Raw genomic sequence first — 17,212 nt, 5'->3', positions numbered from 1 at the left:
GCAAAAAAAAAAAAAAAAAAAAAAGAGGAGTTGCTAAGTTCTCTGGTTTCTAATCAGCTAAGAGGCAGGAGCCTTAGGGCAAAATTCTTAAAAAGAAAAAAAGCCCTCAAAACCTGTTTAGTTGAAAACATAATTCATTGCAGTTTGGCTAGGCTCATCTTGTTGACCCACTAGATGTGAAGACATAGCTTGAAAAAATAATAGTGTAAAATAGCTCACTGATTCGCTTTACTTCTTAAAATGTGGCCTACAAAAATTAAAACTATGTAAGTGGATCTTAAGACTCTAGATAGTTCCTTTGGACATTCATTAGAAACAATATTTTATATGTGTAGTTTTCATTTTAGGCGCCCCACAAAGAAAGTAAGGAGAACTTTTCTCTTACTTGTATCTTCCTGTGGAAATATGCAAATGAATTTGAACAAAATATATTTGGAATGTTCAGGTCTTTGCATAAACAACTCAAGCATAAAGTTTTTTCAGATTTTTTGCTTATTTCTCAGGAAGCCCCTGTATTGCTACCTTTCCTCAGCCCTCCTCCTTTTTCCTTTGTCTGTAGAGCGAGAGACCCTCCCTGACAGGCAATGATGCGGAAATGCCACCAGAGCCTTTCATGTTCCATTTTCATGAACCGGGTACCAGTATTTGGGGCTGGCCAGTTTGTTCCCCTGGGACCTCTAACCCATTTGGAAATGGATGTGCCATTTTGACAGGACAGTTGTGCCCTTTGGTGTCACCATGACCACCAAATTCCTCGCCCCGTGTCCTTCCTGTCTCCTGGCTCTGCCTCCTAGGAGGCTTTCTGCCATTTTGCTCAGACCCAGTGAACTGTGTGGCCCTTTTCTAGCCAGTCCAAGCAGGTTTTCTCTTAGCACAGCCCAGTGAGCTGCCCAGTATTTACTTTCCCAGTTCCGTTTATCATGACAACTTCCCACAGAGACACAGAAACTGAGTTAACCACCAGCCCCCACAGCCAGCGGCACTTCCTGTCCTGGGCACTGCCCAAGGAAATAATAAAGCAATTATTTCTTACTTGAAGCTGTGCATCTTGAAGGACGGGTGAGAGAGAAAAGGACATTTATTCATGCAGTTATGTTCCAGGCCCAGTTACAGGTGATTTGCAGATGGAAATATCGTTTGATATTCACCTTAGACCTACAAGGTCGCTTTCTTTTATTCTTATTTTGACTTATAGGAAGTAGCAGAGTTGTCTTACACCTCAGGGCCTCTGCTTAGGTTGCTATGGGTTTTGTCCCGCAGAAAACTCGTCTCCAAGAGGCAAATTGGGGCTGAGTGAAACTCAGCTCCTGCTCTATTCGCTAAGCCTTGGGCACTGCTTGGGCCGTATTGGCCTGGAGGAAGGGATGCCTTCCCAAGTCACACAAAGACACACTGCAGGCTAAGTGCCCAGGTCTGGCCCAAAGCTCCACTCCATCCCTCTCAAAGTTCCTGAGAAGAGGGATGTTGCCTGCTCTTCCCCATGAGCCCTGTAGGCAGGGACCCAGCCACGGTGTCTGGAGGACAGGCCCTCGGTCAAGCTGGCTCCTCCTCCTTCCTCGGTTCATGCCATTCTTGGGCTGACAGTTGCCTTGTTCGTCTTGTAGACTCCCAGCTGCAAAGTCATCACGTCTATTATAGGGAAGGCTGATCCATTCCACTGCTCACTGCAAAACTAATCAAGCTTCTTTGGTCCCACCCTACAACATCCTCTTACCACCTACTGCTATGGCACTCTGTAAGAGTCAATTTCTTTTTGGTCAATATACATTTATCGTAAAAAATTCAAATATAAAGGAGGATCCAGGGAAAAGTGAGTTTCCTTCATACACTCAATCCCAAGTTTCTCAGATTCCTTCCTCAGAAATAACCATGTTACTAGGTTTTTTCTTCTTCCAGAGATATTTTATGCATAAACAAACATATATATGTATATATATAAGTAACTCCCCCCTCACTTTATTTGTTTGTTTGTTTGGTTGGTTTTTTTTGCGGTACGCGGGCCTCTCACTGCTGTGGCCTCTCCCGTTACGGAGCACAGGCTCCGGACGCGCAGGCTCAGTGGCCATGGCTCACGGGTCCAGCCGCTCCACGGCATGTGGGATCTTCCTGGACCAGGGCACAAACCCACGTCCCCTGCATCGGCAGGCGGACTCTCAACCACTGCGCCACCAGGGAAGCCCTCCCCCCTCACTTTAAAACCTAAATAATAGCATATTACACACATATTGTCCAGTACCTTGCTCTTTCCTCCCATTAATAATAGAGGTTAGTCTTTATATCTGTGCATTTAGATCCACCTCATAAAAAAAAAATCTCATGGTGTCTGTACACTTAGATCTATCCAATTTTCTTAATCTCATGGTATAGCTGTATCACAGTGGTTCTCAATCTTGGGTGACTCTGTACCCCCTCCCCCTCCAGCCAGGAGACAACTTTGGTTATCACAACTGGGGGTGGTTACAAACATCCAATATGGGTAGAGGCCAGGAATGCTGCTAAATATCCTATAATACACAGAACAGTCCCCCACAGCAAAGAATTATCTGGCCTAAAATGCCAATAGTGTTGAGACCGAGAAATTTTGCTGTATAATAACTCAGTTAACCAGATCCCCTATTGATAGGCACTTAGGTGGTTTCTAATATTTTGATATATAGACAGTGCTGCAATGACAATGGTATAAAGTGGAGTTCTCAGTTGCAGATGATATAATCTATTTTAGTTTAAGCAGAAAGAGATTATAAGGCAGTGACTAAGTTTTTGAGAAGGTTAAGAGTCAAGTTTGGATGCTTCCCAGCCAGTAATAGATACCAGGCTGAGGTTCCAACGACACGACAGAAAATTTCTAGTGGAAATTCCAGTGCTGTTGCCTCATGCCGTTGACATTAGTGATACTAAGGATGTTATAACCTGCACAAGAGCTACCCCTGAAGGACCAAAGGCTTGGGCTGCTATGCTGGCCAGAACAGCTGAATGTACCACAAATGACTGCTGCCTCCAATCCTGCGTGATGCATCTGCTGGACAAAGCTGGGCTGGAGATGATCAAGAGACAGGTGTGGAACTCAGGAGCATCATGGCTGGACCTACACATCAGGGAGCTGAAGGCATGATGTGGATGAGGTTCTCCAGAGCCAATTTTTAACTTGGAGTCTTTGCTAGGGGTCTGAGAATAGCATCAGGGGGGTCACAGATTTGGACAGGAAAGAGTACATTTAAATTTTTACTAACCTCCAATTGACATTTGGCATTTTTCTCAATAGGCTGTTGTCTATAGGCAACAAACCACAGCAGTGTCTGGGTCTTTGACACCAACAGAAATCTCAGAAATTTTCATATCACATTGTAGCTGTTGCAGGAAACTTAAAACATTTTTTACATTCCATTCTACTTCAAAATTCAGATATTATGCTATCAGGTCTGTATATTTGATCAAGAAGATATTTTTAAGAAATATTTTGATAACTCTGTTTTCATTTAATTGGTTTCCTTTGTATTCTTACAATGTTTGTTTTATGCATTTAAAAATATTCTAAGAAGGGATCCACAGAATTCACTAGACTCTGGCACAAAAAGAGGTTAAGAACCTCTCATCTGGAACTAATCACAAACTCAACTGCCTCCAAGGGCCACGGAGAGGCCTGAAAACCAGGACCTGCTTTGGTTTCTTACGTTTGAAGGGAAGAAATATTTTCCCTTGCTTTTAATTCCACTCTATCAGGTGTTAAACACCTGATATAAATGGCAATCGACTCTGGCTTCCATGTTAGGAATACTAGGAAGTAATGGAGACTCTGGTCAGTTGCAAGCACATGTCCCAGCAGCTTCTTGTCCCAGCTGACCCTTGCCCTGCAGGAAAGTGGGCCCTGGATGGCCAGAGCCTCCAGTTTTCAAGAAAAGCCAGAAGTTTGGATTTTTCTCTATTTTTAGTGTTGACAAATGGTTAAAAAAATTAAAACCAACATGTAGGCTACAGACAACCTGTCTGCGGGCTGTGTTTCACACCTGGATGCAGTTGGGGCTTTTGAGTCTCGAGGAAGAAGAAAAGGAGGCTGAAGACAGAACTCTGGAGAGCACTGCTATCTGCAGGGCGAGCAGAGGAGGAGAATGCAGGGAAGGAGCTAAATGGACAGTGGGAAAGGGGGGAGGGCCCGGAGCAGGGATGCCAAGTAAGGAGACTTTTAAGGAGTGAGAGGCCCCCGTGTTTTGTGAGTCAGGAGAGGTTCACTGAGAGAGATAAGCCTGGAGAAACAGTCACTTGAGGTAGCCTTTCACAAGTCACAGTCTGAGCCTATTACTCCCTGCCACGCTGCTGCATGAGTGCCCTTCCCCACCCACGCCTTTGACTTTGCCATTCCATCTGCCTGTTACACCATATCCTCTGCTGCTTGGTGAACTCCTACTTATCCTGTAAGGCCTGGCTTCAATGTCACCACCTCTTTTTCCTCTTCTGTGGTTGTCTACCTGATGGATGACTTGCTCTCCCACAAGAGTTTCCACAGTCCTTGATTCCATGTTACAGCACTTACCACATTTGATTCAAATACACTTTGGGGTTTGTGGGGTGTGTGGGTCTCACCCACATCTTTCCCACTGGCTATAAGGCCTTGTGGCTCAGGGACTGGATTTTTTTATCCTCTTCTCTCTAGGTCTGCCCCAGGCTTGGTACATATTATGCAGTGCTCAAGCGATGTTTGCTGAAGCACAGGGGTTAAGGGCAAGAACTCTGAGCCAGGCTGCCTGGGTTGGAAACCTGGCTTTGCCACTTTCTGTGTAGCCCTGGGCACAGCTTTTTACCTTTCCATGCCTTTTTGTTCATCTGTAAAATGTAATCCTCATGTCAACATTTTATTGTGAAGAATAAGATTAAACAAGCTATACTTACAGCACTCAGAACACTGCCTGAAACTTAGTAAGCCTTATCAAAGTGTTGTTATTATAAATATGTTATATATAAATATTATTATTATATATTAGCTTTTTTATTAAATTGCTTCATCTATTTTGTACACTAATGCGTCCTCAGTACCCTGGACAGTCCCTGGAACACTGTAGGTACTTAATAAATATTTGTAGAATCAATGAATGAATGAGTGATGGACTTCCCTCTGTTTGCCCTCACTCCAGGGTCACACTGCCCTCCCAGTGGGGGTGGGGTGGGTGACAGGGTGTTCAAGGGCCATTAGGGCCTAAGTCAGGAATTCAGTAGAAGTTTGTGGGCATAGCCCACAATTATTTCTCTAGGAAAACGTGTCTAACCTACAGAGGAAGTTCTGGAACCCACATCACAGGTAAGCTGGGAAGGAAAATCTGCATGGCACATGTACCAGGAATAACCAACCTCCTTTGTCTTGTTTTATTCGATACTTTCAAATTTCCTTCTCTAGGCAAGGCTGATTAGAGTGCAAGTTGCAAGTTAATTTCACTTTTTGTCCTTGCTCTTATAGGGAGTGAATAAGGCTTCAGAACACTTCAAAGTGTTCGCATAACCAACATAAGGAGTGTTTTGCAGCCACACAGACCTGGATTCAAATCAGGACCCCTGACCCTTAGCTGTTCTATAATTATGGATTGCACTCAGCCTGAGTCTCATTTTTCTTACCTGTAAAATGGAGATAGCTTTACTTTCTTCATAAGACTGTAATGGGAAAGCAATTAATTGTGCATTTTGAAACCACTTCAGCTCTATACAAATATCAGTTATTATTGGATCTCCACATTGGTTCCTCGGTAGGGTTTCAGGAGAATAAAGAGTAGCCCTTTATCAGTAAAAAGGCTGGGAAATCCCTGATCTAATCTCAGTGCTCTTTGAGATCCGGAGGGTTTGGGCTTTCCAGTCCAAGAGCTAGTCAAGCCAAGCTACTCGCGGGCCAAGCCGTAAGGGTGTGGGTGGGCGATCAGTGCTTGACCAGACTAGGACCCAAGGGTCCGGGATAAACTCCATGTTTTCTTTCATGGCAAGCGTCACAATCTACAAACCCTGGTAAGGACTTCAGCAGACGCAAGCCTGAAAGACGATGAGAGAATACCTAGACGCAGGGAGAGGGTCGGTGTGTGTTGTCGGTGGAGGAACACTAGAGCCAGAGAGGGAGGCTGGCGCCAGAGGGAGGATGCATTTGATGCAGTGTTAAGGGGAATGGAGCGCAGGAGCTCTCCATCCTGAGCGAAAGTGAGGCCCAGTGAAAGGGGCCAGCCTGAGGAATTTCGGTTCCCGCCCCTCGGCTCCCAGCTTTGACTACAGTTCCGCCCGCAACCGCCCTGGGCCCCTCGCCCCGCCCCCAGAGGGTAATCGGGCTGTACCATTATGTCATTATAGGGGTGGGGGTGAATCGTGGGCTTAGTCCTGAAAAGCAAATATAATTTCTTTGTCAGAAAAAGAGGATTATATGTGTTATTTGCACGGTTCTTAGTTAATACGCTTCCTTTCTGCCTGCTACGGTCCTCTATACTCCCTGAAGAGTGGCAGGAGTCGGCCACGATTCCCCCTTTCCTTTCCGCAGTTGGTGCGTTCCCCCGGCGTGCGTAGGCGGGGAGGCGTACATAAACCTCGACGCAGGAGGCGGGGTTGCTCAGTCCTCGAGGCGTCGGTGCTGTGGTGTTGGAGTCTTGCTGACTGTCGGCCTGTGCGCGCGTGCGCGGACATGGCCTCAAACGGTATGTAAGGGCGCGAGGCGGCGGTGGCGCGCCGGCCCCGGGCCTTGTTACCTTCCAGTCGGGCTTTTGTTTTTCGGTGGGACCTGGGCGGCGATCGCATGTAGGGTCTTCTCGCAGCACTGGCGGGAAGCAGCGGAGAGGGGTGGAAGGGGGAGGCCGATGTCGCCATCTTGTTTCGCTCTTCTGGCGCCTGGCGCGGGGCGGGAGGTCTTCCCTTCGCAGCCCCTTTCCTTGAGGTGAGGGTTGGGAGGGACACTTCTTGGTAATTGGAAACGTGAGGCTGGATGGAAATGCCCGGCCCCGGTAGCCTTTTCTCTTTCTCATCCCGAGCCTCGCGCTCGGGCCCGCTTTGTCGCAGTGCTGCATCCGGGCATTCGGAGCGCGCACGCGCTCTGCTGGCCCCCCCCCTCTTTCTGGCTGCGCGACCCCCCCCCCTCCCGCCTCGTGTCGGCCCTGCTTTTTGTCGCGAGACCCTTCGCTGGAGGCTCCGCGGCGCGCGTCCGGTTTGGGCCTCGCCCCCGGGGTCCCTCGGGAAGGGGCGGGACCGCCTCGTTCCCGCCTCGTTCCCGCCTCACTTGCCACGCGGGCGGGGGCGGAGGCGGAGGCTTGGGCGCGCTTAACGGCTGGGGGTGGTCGAACGGACTTGGGGACCCGGCTCGAGGTTTTTCCCGCCTAAATTTCCTCTCTCGGAGGTGGGAACTGAAAGGAACGGCCGCCCGAGGCCACACCTTCTCCCGGTCCTTTTGCCCTTTTCTGCGGGAGGAAGCGCCTCGTTTCCTGTACCGGCGGGACGAGTGGATCTGGCCAGTGCGTCTAACATGTGGCGTTTTAAAAGCGCTTTCTCTTTCTTCGGTTCGCCGAGTCTCCCCACAGTCCCGAGGCAGGCAAGGAGGAGATAAGAAAACGCATTCGTGGGGAGCCACAGGGCTGGGGACTTGAGTACCAGTCGACTTGCCTCCCGAGGCGACCGCTCTTTGATGGTGATCTCTTGTATGGGATCAAAGAGCGCTCTTCTTGGTTAGCTAGCTTTGCGTTAAGCCTCCGTTTCCGGTCTCCAAGATTGGGCAAAGGGTGAAGAGCGGCCTTTTTGGAGACATGCTTGTTTTTCGGATTGAGAAAGTGGAGGCTACGTTCCGAACAATTCTGCCTCTGGCTTGAATTAAAACCTGTTCTGCTGAAGCAGCTGTGTGACTTTAGCTTGACTTTTGGTGATATCTTTGTCTTTCAGCGGGTGTGAGAAGGAAATGTGTGTAAATTTGTGCAGTTCCTGACATCGCTTGAAGTTGCAGAAAATTGTAGCTGTTCACCAAGGCTCTTGCTTTTTCCAGTACTTAAGGCTTCTTGGTCTCTGTAGAAATTCGTTGTTTTTTTGCTTTTTTTTATTGTAAGAAAACTTGACTACGGTCTGCCAGATTGCTCCTCTCAACTAGGGTTTCATGTGGGAATTTATGCCTCGTTGACTTTCCTCTCTGGGGGCCCCAAAGCTGGCTTGAGTTAAGACTTTTCGCTCTAGTCTACTCTTAGGGATGGTTGAAGGTAATATAATTGTGTTTTTGTTTTTCAGACTATACTCAACAAGCAACCCAAAGGTAAGTGTCATTTCTGGGCTTCCAGAGTTTGTAAAGGGCAAGGGTGGCTAAGGTGATTTTTTTCTGAGGGCACGGTTTGTCTTTTTCTCCAGTTACGGGGCCTACCCAACCCAGCCTGGGCAGGGCTACTCCCAGCAGAGCAATCAGCCCTATGGACAGCAGAGTTACAGTGGCTACGGCCAGTCAGCAGACGCTTCAGGCTATGGCCAGAGCAGCTATGGTAGTTCTTACGGACAGACCCAGAACAGTGAGTCTCTTTTAGTGGGTCACCCCACCTCTTCCTGCTGTTTCTGAATGTTGCTTCTTTTTTTAAACCTAAGCAGTGCTGAAATGTTTGCTTTAACCAGTCTGTGACCCTTAAAGCACTTTTGCTCTTTGAGTCCTTTCAAACAAAAATACTTAATTGGTTTGTAATTGTTTCCTATTATTTTCTTTGAGATTTTACTTTTCTATTTATGTTGCACTTTTCCCCATTTCCCCTAAGAATGAAAGTGAAATGGGAGGGCGGGGAGGGGGGGAAGTATTGCCTAAAGGGAGAAAACTTTTAGATACTTAAAGGGAGAAAATGACTTCCTTGAAGATGTTTGAAGTCAGACTGCTGTATATCACATGATACACCAGGAAGTGGAATTTGCCCTGAGGTCCTGAAGTGTAAATAATATAGGGCTGTCTTATTTGTACTGCACATGTAAGGGGCAGGTTAAAATGCTGTTAATTAATAGGGATCTCTTGGGCTGTGATTAGTGGTGGTCCTGGAGGCTGGCTTTGGTGTGGGTGGGATGAGGTTGGAACTCTGAAGTTGGTAGAAGTTGGAATATTAAGCTTTAAGGTAAAAGAAGGGTAGTCTCTGACTGTGAGTTGCAAGATTTCCAAGCATCTTCTAAGAGGCTGACTTTTCAAGTATGGGAAGCATTAGGTGGTATATAATGTTTTCTTCAACCCATTCCCTGCTTTTTCTCTTTCATCATAGTTTTTGTGATTTCCTTTTTCTTTTTCTTGTAGCAGGCTATGGCACACAGTCAACTCCCCAGGGATATGGCTCAACTGGTGGCTATGGCGGTAGCCAAAGTTCTCAGTCGTCTTACGGGCAGCAGTCCTCATACCCTGGCTATGGCCAGCAGCCAGCTCCTAGCAGCACCTCGGGAAGGTAAGGAGTTGTGGGGAGAGGACTGAAAGATTAGGGGTGCATGAGTGAGCATGAGGACTAACAGGGGTGGCCTCTGTTGGGTACAGAGAATGGGGTGTACTGAAAGTGAAAGAAGGTTTTGGACATGCTGGCATTATGATTCAGCTTTTTCCTTTTCCCTAGTTACAGTAGCAGTTCTCAGAGCAGCGGCTATGGGCAGCCCCAGAGTGGGGGCTATGGCCAGCAGTCTGGCTATGGTGGACAGCAGCAAAACTATGGACAGCAGCAAAGCTATAATCCCCCTCAGGGCTATGGGCAGCAGAACCAGTACAACAGCAGCAGTGGAGGTGGAGGTGGTGGAGGTGAGATGTCTTCAGCTTTGTCTCATACCTGCTTTTTGTAAGGAATTGTATCCCGCTCGACCTGTTCCCCAAAAGTGTTCTTAAAAATGTTGCGCTTTTGTTTCCTAGCTTCATTTTAATTTTTATTATTTATCACCTGGCGCAGTTGAACTGCTTTATGCCACCTTGCAGTCTGTTTTGTGTTTTTTAAAGGCATCCTTTCTTTCCTGACAGGTAACTATGGCCAAGATCAGTCCTCCATGAGTAGTAGTGGTGGCGGCGGTTATGGCAATCAGGACCAGAGTGGTGGCGGCGGCTACGGGGGAGGCCAGCAGGATCGTGGGGGCCGTGGCCGGGGCGGTGGCGGTGGTTACAGCCGCAGCAGTGGTGGCTATGAACCCAGAGGTCGTGGAGGCGGCCGTGGAGGCAGAGGCGGCATGGGGTAGGTGTCTTGTGAGCCAGGGAGTAACATCAGTGAGCAGTGTGCAGGGTTGCATGAATCTCCCTTGAAGCCTAGTCCCTTAGTGCATGGTTAGTCTTATTCTAGGGATTTGTGAGGGCTTTGATTTAGGAGCATTGACTGTTTCTTCTTCATAAATCCCCATTTTATATTTGTGAGAACTTGGGAACCTGAACTTCTACCCACACCTCTGTATAGAGATTTGAGTACTGACACTTTTATTTCTGAAGAAAAAGAAACATGGGTGTATATGGATTGGAGTCATTGATATCCTAGGCAAGAAAAATGGAAGTAAAGGCTTCTTTCTCTGCAAGGGAAACCGATGATCCCACTCCTGGTAATAGGGAAACTTGTTACTTGTATTCCCATGTATTCTCTGAGGAAGTTGTAAATGGTTAACCTGACTTGAGCTTCCAGGAATTGGCTACTCTCTCTTTCTGTATTCTGTAGTCATTTGAATCCACGAGCACTCATTTGACTTGACAGTAATGATTTTGTGTGTGACTTGGTTCATGGGGCTGTCTGAAGTGTGCAGACCTTTTGGACAAAATACAGTACGCTTGACAGTGGTATTCCACCTATTTGCTCCACTGTCCCCCTTCCTCTGGTTACTTGTCCAACTGGACCTTCTTTCCTCCCCTTCCCGCTGAAGTTGAAGTAAAACCTTAGATTTGATGTTAAAGCATTTGTCAAATCTGTTGGTAAATATGATTTGAAGGACCCTACTCTGTCTCCCTTGAGAGGGGAGGAATGTCAGTGTGTTACTCCTTTTTGGGAAAAAGTAGGTTTTTTAAAAAGAGTTTGTGTATGGTAAGTATTCAGAGGTGGGTGGGGGCAATCTCAAAAACCGTACAAAATAAGGAAAACTCTGTTGTGTGCGTGTGTTTAATGCAAAACTTTAAAAAGAAAAACAACTGTTAATGTGACTGTTAACTTGCTCTGCATTTTATGTGCCACAGGTATGAAAGGTGACATTGCAAAATACTCCGCTCTTCTCACAGTGTTAGAAGGGGTGACCCCGGGGGTGGGGAGAGATCAAAAACAGCTCAGTAGTTAGGGTAGGGCTTAGCTAAGTTTGTCTCGCTTTAAGGGAAAATTGCCTTTGGTTTTGACTTTTTATGGAACGGGGTTGGGTCTGCTTGCTGCTTTCAAAGCAAAAAACCACAAAAATGTGTTCAGGGCTACCCCAGCCTGGTGTGAAATGTCTTCTGGGTAAATCGGGGGTAGGGTTTTTAAACCAACTACTGGGTTGTCATCCACTCGCGTCAAGAGGAAAAAACATCTGCTACATCGGAAGAACGACCAAGGAAAATGGGTCTTTTTTTTTTTCCAGAGGAAATAGATATATAACCTTTTAAAGCAAAATCCTTAAAAATTGTGTCTGAGAAATTGCACACGTGTGTGTGACATGCTCAAAGGTCAGACAAGGGGTGGTCAGGAAGGGGAATGTATATTAGTAGCCATTTGTATTATCATTTTCCCAAAACACCTACCCATGTTTGGGGAATGTTGAACAAAATCAAAAACCGCCCTTTTGTAGCCGTTGGAAGCTTCATGTCCTTTCTTCTAACTTGTCTTCTCCAGCGGAAGTGACCGTGGTGGCTTCAATAAATTTGGTGGTAAGTGAACAGAGTTTCCAAAATTCCCAACTCCCAGCAATGCTTTGTCTGATTGTTCATTTGCAGATGTCTTAGCGTGTTTTAAGTGTCAAAGGTTTTGGAGTGTCCAGAACCACCTCCAGAAAGGGGTGGGGTAGAATGCCACCTGCTGCCAGATGTGTGCTAACCTGGAGGCAGGCAGGGGTAAGACTCAGCAGGCATCTGGTACCAATTCGGTTTGACCCAGGTTAAATAAGAGGTGTTTAAGTAGGCCTCTGACAGGAGTGTTGCCATACCCGGCACTTAGTGAGCACTGTAATGAGAAGCTGGAGAGTGTGCTGGAACACGTGGGGCCGACTTGGCTTTAGGATCCTTTTGATCAGTGTGTCCGAGGTTAGTGTGTGTGTGTGTGTGTGTGTGTGTGTGTGTGTGTAACAATCTCCAAATGTTTTAATTCTGGACGAGGGATGTGAACTTTTGCCCTGCCCTGAGGATGGTGAAGTTGGTATATATTTATATATTAAATACTGAATGGTGTCAATGCGATTCTACATACACGCATTTAAACTCAATTCAGATGGGCAAATAGAAACTAGCTCTGGGAAGGAAGGTGTGGACTACTTCCAAGGAAGGTTGGGAGTATGTGTGGCTCATGGGAAATAACCAGGTCTTAAACAGCACAAGCTGAATTCATGGAAAAATGGCAAATTTGAGAAGTCTCCCAGTAAGCTGGAACTTTTCTGGTTTGGTTAACTAACAAAAGGTTTCTTGATTTGTCTCAACATTTAAAGCCAAAGGCTTGGGTTCATGATTTAGGTGTCATTGAGTGTGGGTACAATATTTATGATGAATTCAGATAAACTTTGGTCAAAGATGGTCTCTGGAAAAAAAATAGAGGCTGCATTATGGAAATAAGATTTCTGGTCTGTTCCCTGGGACATGCTTAAAAAATACAATAGCTGTTATGTATGATTTTTATTTTCATGTGGTTTTGGGGGAAACAAACATGGTTTTAAGAATGGTTTCTAAAGATGAAATTAAAAATTGTTCTACAAGGGATAAGTGTCTTTGGTGTTAAAGTTTGGAGAAACTGTATGGATGCATATCACATTGCTGGTGGTGAGCCCATTTCTCTCTGGGGTGAGAGAACAGGGCCAAGCTATGAGTTGGTTAACTTCAAGGGGTCTCCCTCCTGGCCCTCCCAGTCTGTGCTGAGGACATTTCCCAGCCTGAGCTGGGGGAGGCAGCATTTTCTGAAGTGTGGCGTTGTCCCTGTGGGGACTCAGGTTACATACAGATCTTAAGAAAGGGGGCCTCTGTCTTCCCCAGACCTGCCTAGGATTTTTCTCTGGGCAGGCAACCCAGGACAGGGTTTGGAGTGAGGCTGTGAGCACTTACCTGATATTTTGCAAAAGTTTGGATTTGGTGTGAATTTTTCTTCTTGTCTTTCTCAGCCTGTTGACTAACGGCTCCTCTTTCCTTGTTTTTTTGTTTTTTGTTTTTTTTTCATGTCACTTAAGGCCCTCGGGACCAAGGATCACGTCATGACTCTGGTAAGTCCAGAGGTGGCATGAAGGAATGGCTCAAGTGGGATCAGGACTTTTCCTGGATGTTCTTTGAAACTTAAAGGGATGTGAAGAACAGGGGTAGAGAAGAAGGAAAATGTGGGGAAGGGAGTTCAGGTGTAGCTATACTTAGCAGTGATTCATAAATGAGCCATGTATCAGAAATACCTGATGTGGTGATTTCCTCTCCCAGCAATTTAGTAGGTCTGGGAGGAGCCTGAGAATTGCATTTCTAACAAGTTTCAGGAGATGCTGATGCATGTTTGTGGACCATAATCCTGAACTGCTGGTTCAGTTAAAGCAGTGGCTTTTAAAAATGGGGATCGTAACCAAATTATTGAACGAAAAAGACACAGAAAGGGAAGCACTTAGTGTATTTTTTGTTTTAATTATATACTGGATTTTAGTGTAAAATAGGTTTCTTAACTTGGGGGTCTTAGTTGACAAACAACAGGTGTGCTTATTGTGTGGTTGGGCAGTTAACTCCCGAGCCCTGGTTTCTTTAGTGAGTATCAACATGTTTCAAAGGGTAGTTGTAAAACTAAATTTAAATTTGTGAAGTGGCTGGCATACTGGTACTCAGATAATGAAATAGAAGGGATGGGGATTTCTTTTGTCTGACCTAAACCAAAGTATATTGCTTGCTTTAGAATTTTTTTTTCTTTGAAAGCGAAATAGCAAGTATTAAAGTTAGGTTACTAAGAGTCACTGACTTGTTTTATCTTTGCTTCTTTCCTCTCTTCAAATTCATGTTTCTTTCTGTGTTTGACAAGCAGAACAGGATAATTCCGACAACAACACCATCTTCGTGCAAGGCCTGGGCGAGAATGTTACAATTGAGTCTGTAGCTGATTACTTCAAGCAGATTGGTATCATTAAGGTACTTGTGGACCAGAGTGGGTGCTTTCTATCAGTGTTGCAGGCTTTTGGATTTCACACCTTAGCGGAAAAAAAAGTCTTAATGGTTGCCTGCTTAATTTGTTGAAGAAAGAACATTAGCCTTTGCCATTTTCTAAAGGGAATCACATTTTAACACAAAAGAGGCACAGTTGATAAAGGGAGTGTCTAAAACTTTTGAATTTGTAGTCTATAATCTTTCATCTTTTAATATTGAAGTGAGAAACAGTTATAGTTGATGGCTTTAATTCAAGTTATCTGAAATAGAAAGGTATGGTTATGATAGTGCTGTCTTTAAGACTGATGTTATCTTACGTTGATTTCTTCAGACAAATAAGAAAACAGGACAGCCCATGATTAATCTGTACACAGACAGGGAAACAGGCAAACTGAAGGGAGAGGCAACAGTATCATTTGATGACCCACCTTCTGCTAAAGCAGCTATTGACTGGTTTGATGGTATGTATGTGGAGGCTGGCAGGGGTGGGGGATAGGGTAACTAGCTTTGGGAAACGGCCTGTGTTTTGAGGCTTTCTGTGAGTCTTCCAACACTCCTATTTTGGCGTGGTCTTGTTTTTTCTTATGTTTCATGAGATTGTAAACATTTACAAGAAGGCAGAGTCTTCTCTTGATTGTACCAAGTGTGTTTTTGGACCCACAGGTCTTAAAAAGTCTCTTTATACCTCATTTATTTCTTTAGGTAAAGAATTCTCTGGGAATCCTATCAAGGTCTCATTTGCTACTCGGCGAGCAGACTTCAATCGGGGTGGTGGCAATGGTCGTGGAGGCCGAGGGCGAGGAGGTGAGGAGCTACTTCTGGCGTAAGAGGTGATGGGGAGAGAAGGGAGGGAGGGTGGTAAGGGTTTGCATGGGAGAGAAGGTTAGGTTAACCAAACTTGGAAGCGGAGCAGACCTATTCTTGTGTCTACACTAGGACCCATGGGCCGTGGAGGCTATGGAGGTGGTGGCAGTGGCGGTGGTGGCCGAGGAGGATTCCCCAGCGGCGGCGGTGGCGGTGGAGGACAGCAGCGAGCAGGGGACTGGAAGTGTCCTAATCCGTGAGTGAAACTTCTTTAATTCTCTTCTCAGCCCTCTTACACGTGTGCCCTTTGGTATTATGGTAGGGCTTGTGTTTTCCGACTAATGGATGTCAGAGGTACACTTTAACAGGCTTGGCCAGGAGTCACCTAGGTGAGGTAGCTGTAGTGGGAAAGGTATTGGACTGGGTTCAATAACCTGCAGTTTTTGTCTGGCTCGCTCCTGAGAAACAAGCTCTTCTGCTTTTCCGAGGCCTCATTTTCCTCACGTATCCGTAAGGTAACTGGAGTGTTCGTAACTCTAGGTCTTGTCTTACCACCCCCCGGCCCCGACTAATTGTCTTATTTTCCTCAGTACATGTGAGAACATGAACTTCTCTTGGAGGAATGAATGCAACCAGTGTAAGGCCCCTAAACCAGATGGCCCAGGAGGGGGACCAGGAGGCTCTCATATGGGTAAGGAAGAGGCAGAGCTGGTGATAAGGAATTGGGATCAAAAAGGAGGCTAGAGGGAAGGTAGGAGGGATTTGGGGGATGTGATATGGGGATATATCATATTTCTTTTTTCCTAGGGGGTAACTATGGAGACGATCGTCGTGGTGGCAGAGGAGGCTATGATCGGGGCGGCTACCGAGGCCGAGGCGGGGACCGTGGGGGCTTCCGAGGGGGCCGGGGTGGTGGGGACAGAGGTGGCTTTGGCCCTGGCAAGATGGACTCCAGGTAAGTAAGACTCTAAATTGAAATGAAAGTAGAACAGTTGAACAGAGGTCATGGGATTGCAAGGTTTTGGGACAGTGGTTTCATTTTGAGGGCTAGGTTGGAAAGCTGAGACTGTAACCATAGTGGGTAGGGAAGGAGGGAAGGAAGATTATCTGGGGGAGCTAATCTGTAGACTCCCACGTACTCTATACCTATAGGGAGATATGAGCTAGTTCTTGGGGTTGGGTAGCAGGGACAGATAGGATTTCTGGGGTGGGGTGGGTGGAGAGGTTGGTAACTCAGACCTAATGGATGCTCTTTCTTGCAGGGGTGAGCACAGACAGGATCGCAGGGAGAGGCCGTATTAGCCTGGCTCCTGAAGTTCTGGAGCAGCTTTCTTCCTGTACCCAGTGTTACCCTCATTATTTTGTAACCTTCCAACTCCTGATCACCCATGGGTTTTTTGTGTCGGACTATGTAATTGTAACCATATCTCTGGTTCCCATTAAAAACCATCATTTTAGTTAAATTTTCTTCCTCTTCCCCCTCTTCACTGTCCTGGAAGGTTGATGTCCAGGTCAAGAATGTGGGGAGTTTTCCTCTTTCAGATCAACCTTCCTTGTGGGAACTGGAATAATTTGTTTGTTCCCGCTTAGCAGGAACTGGAATAAAGTGTTTGATACTTGTTTCAGGGAGAAAAGGTCAAGTGTATCCTTGAAAGTAGAGATTAAACTTTTCTGTTACGGTAAAAACTAGATGAATGAAAGGGGTAAATGAGAAACGTGGTGTGTTGGCCCAGAATTGTCCAACCATTTGGAAGTTTTTCTTTTACCATGTTTATTCACATGCTGGTTTTAGTGAGTTTATTATTTATAGTACTTTTGTTCTTTTTTTAAGGCCTCTTGGCTCTTCTGGCACTTTTCTGAGTGGGGCTCAAACAAATTAGGTTGCTTTGGGGGTGGTGTTCAAGCTTGATCATGATTGGAGCACATAGTTATTAGCCAGTTGGGTGTTTTGAAGGAAGGAGAGTAACTGAGCACCTACTTAATGGCAGGTGTTCCGTGGCCTTGCTCACTTCATGCCCAGTGCATGGGTGATGTGGCTCTCATTTCTCAGGAAATGGTCGACCCCAGGATGGAGTCCATGTCTTCTCACTTCATTTTCATTTCTTGGCATTTCGTTCTGAAATCATTGTTCTGAAGGGGACAGACTCCTACCCCAAACGTTGTTTGCCTAGTTAAGAGGAT

At 46.1% G+C, this 17,212-nt stretch overlaps 1 protein-coding gene across 2 annotated transcripts; it reads left to right on the top strand.

Annotated features, from left to right (window-relative positions):
- The first annotated feature begins 6,640 nt into the window (after nucleotides 1–6,640).
- Nucleotides 6,641–16,333, top strand: FUS (FUS RNA binding protein). Of its 2 annotated transcripts, none has more exons than XM_007452682.1 (15): nucleotides 6,641–6,653; nucleotides 8,218–8,242; nucleotides 8,335–8,489; nucleotides 9,248–9,389; nucleotides 9,552–9,730; nucleotides 9,944–10,151; nucleotides 11,754–11,788; nucleotides 13,288–13,320; nucleotides 14,109–14,212; nucleotides 14,559–14,688; nucleotides 14,930–15,031; nucleotides 15,164–15,287; nucleotides 15,622–15,722; nucleotides 15,839–15,986; nucleotides 16,294–16,333. In XM_007452682.1, exons 1-15 carry the CDS (start codon nucleotides 6,641–6,643, stop codon nucleotides 16,331–16,333), a joined length of 1,539 nt encoding a protein of 512 aa, XP_007452744.1. The 2 variants fall into 2 exon arrangements, with proteins under 2 accessions (XP_007452744.1, XP_007452743.1); XM_007452681.1 differs by having other exon boundaries at nucleotides 9,245–9,389.
- Nucleotides 16,334–17,212: the final 879 nt, after the last annotated feature.

Source organism: Lipotes vexillifer, unplaced genomic scaffold (genome assembly GCF_000442215.2).
Source record: "Lipotes vexillifer unplaced genomic scaffold, Lipotes_vexillifer_v1.1 scaffold426, whole genome shotgun sequence".
In the NCBI taxonomy this organism is placed as follows: Eukaryota; Metazoa; Chordata; class Mammalia; order Artiodactyla; family Lipotidae; genus Lipotes; species Lipotes vexillifer.
The sequence above is the reverse complement of the archived record's forward strand: the minus strand, read 5'-3'. Positions and strand labels throughout refer to the sequence as shown.

What these genes read in the sequence shown, in the direction of transcription:
- FUS (XM_007452681.1), top strand. An exon ending in CCTAGCAGCACCTCGGGAAG is followed by an intron (nt 9,390 to 9,551) that starts GTAAGGAGTTGT and finishes CCTTTTCCCTAG; the next exon opens with TTACAGTAGCAGTTCTCAGA. An exon ending in GACTGGAAGTGTCCTAATCC is followed by an intron (nt 15,288 to 15,621) that starts GTGAGTGAAACT and finishes TATTTTCCTCAG; the next exon opens with TACATGTGAGAACATGAACT.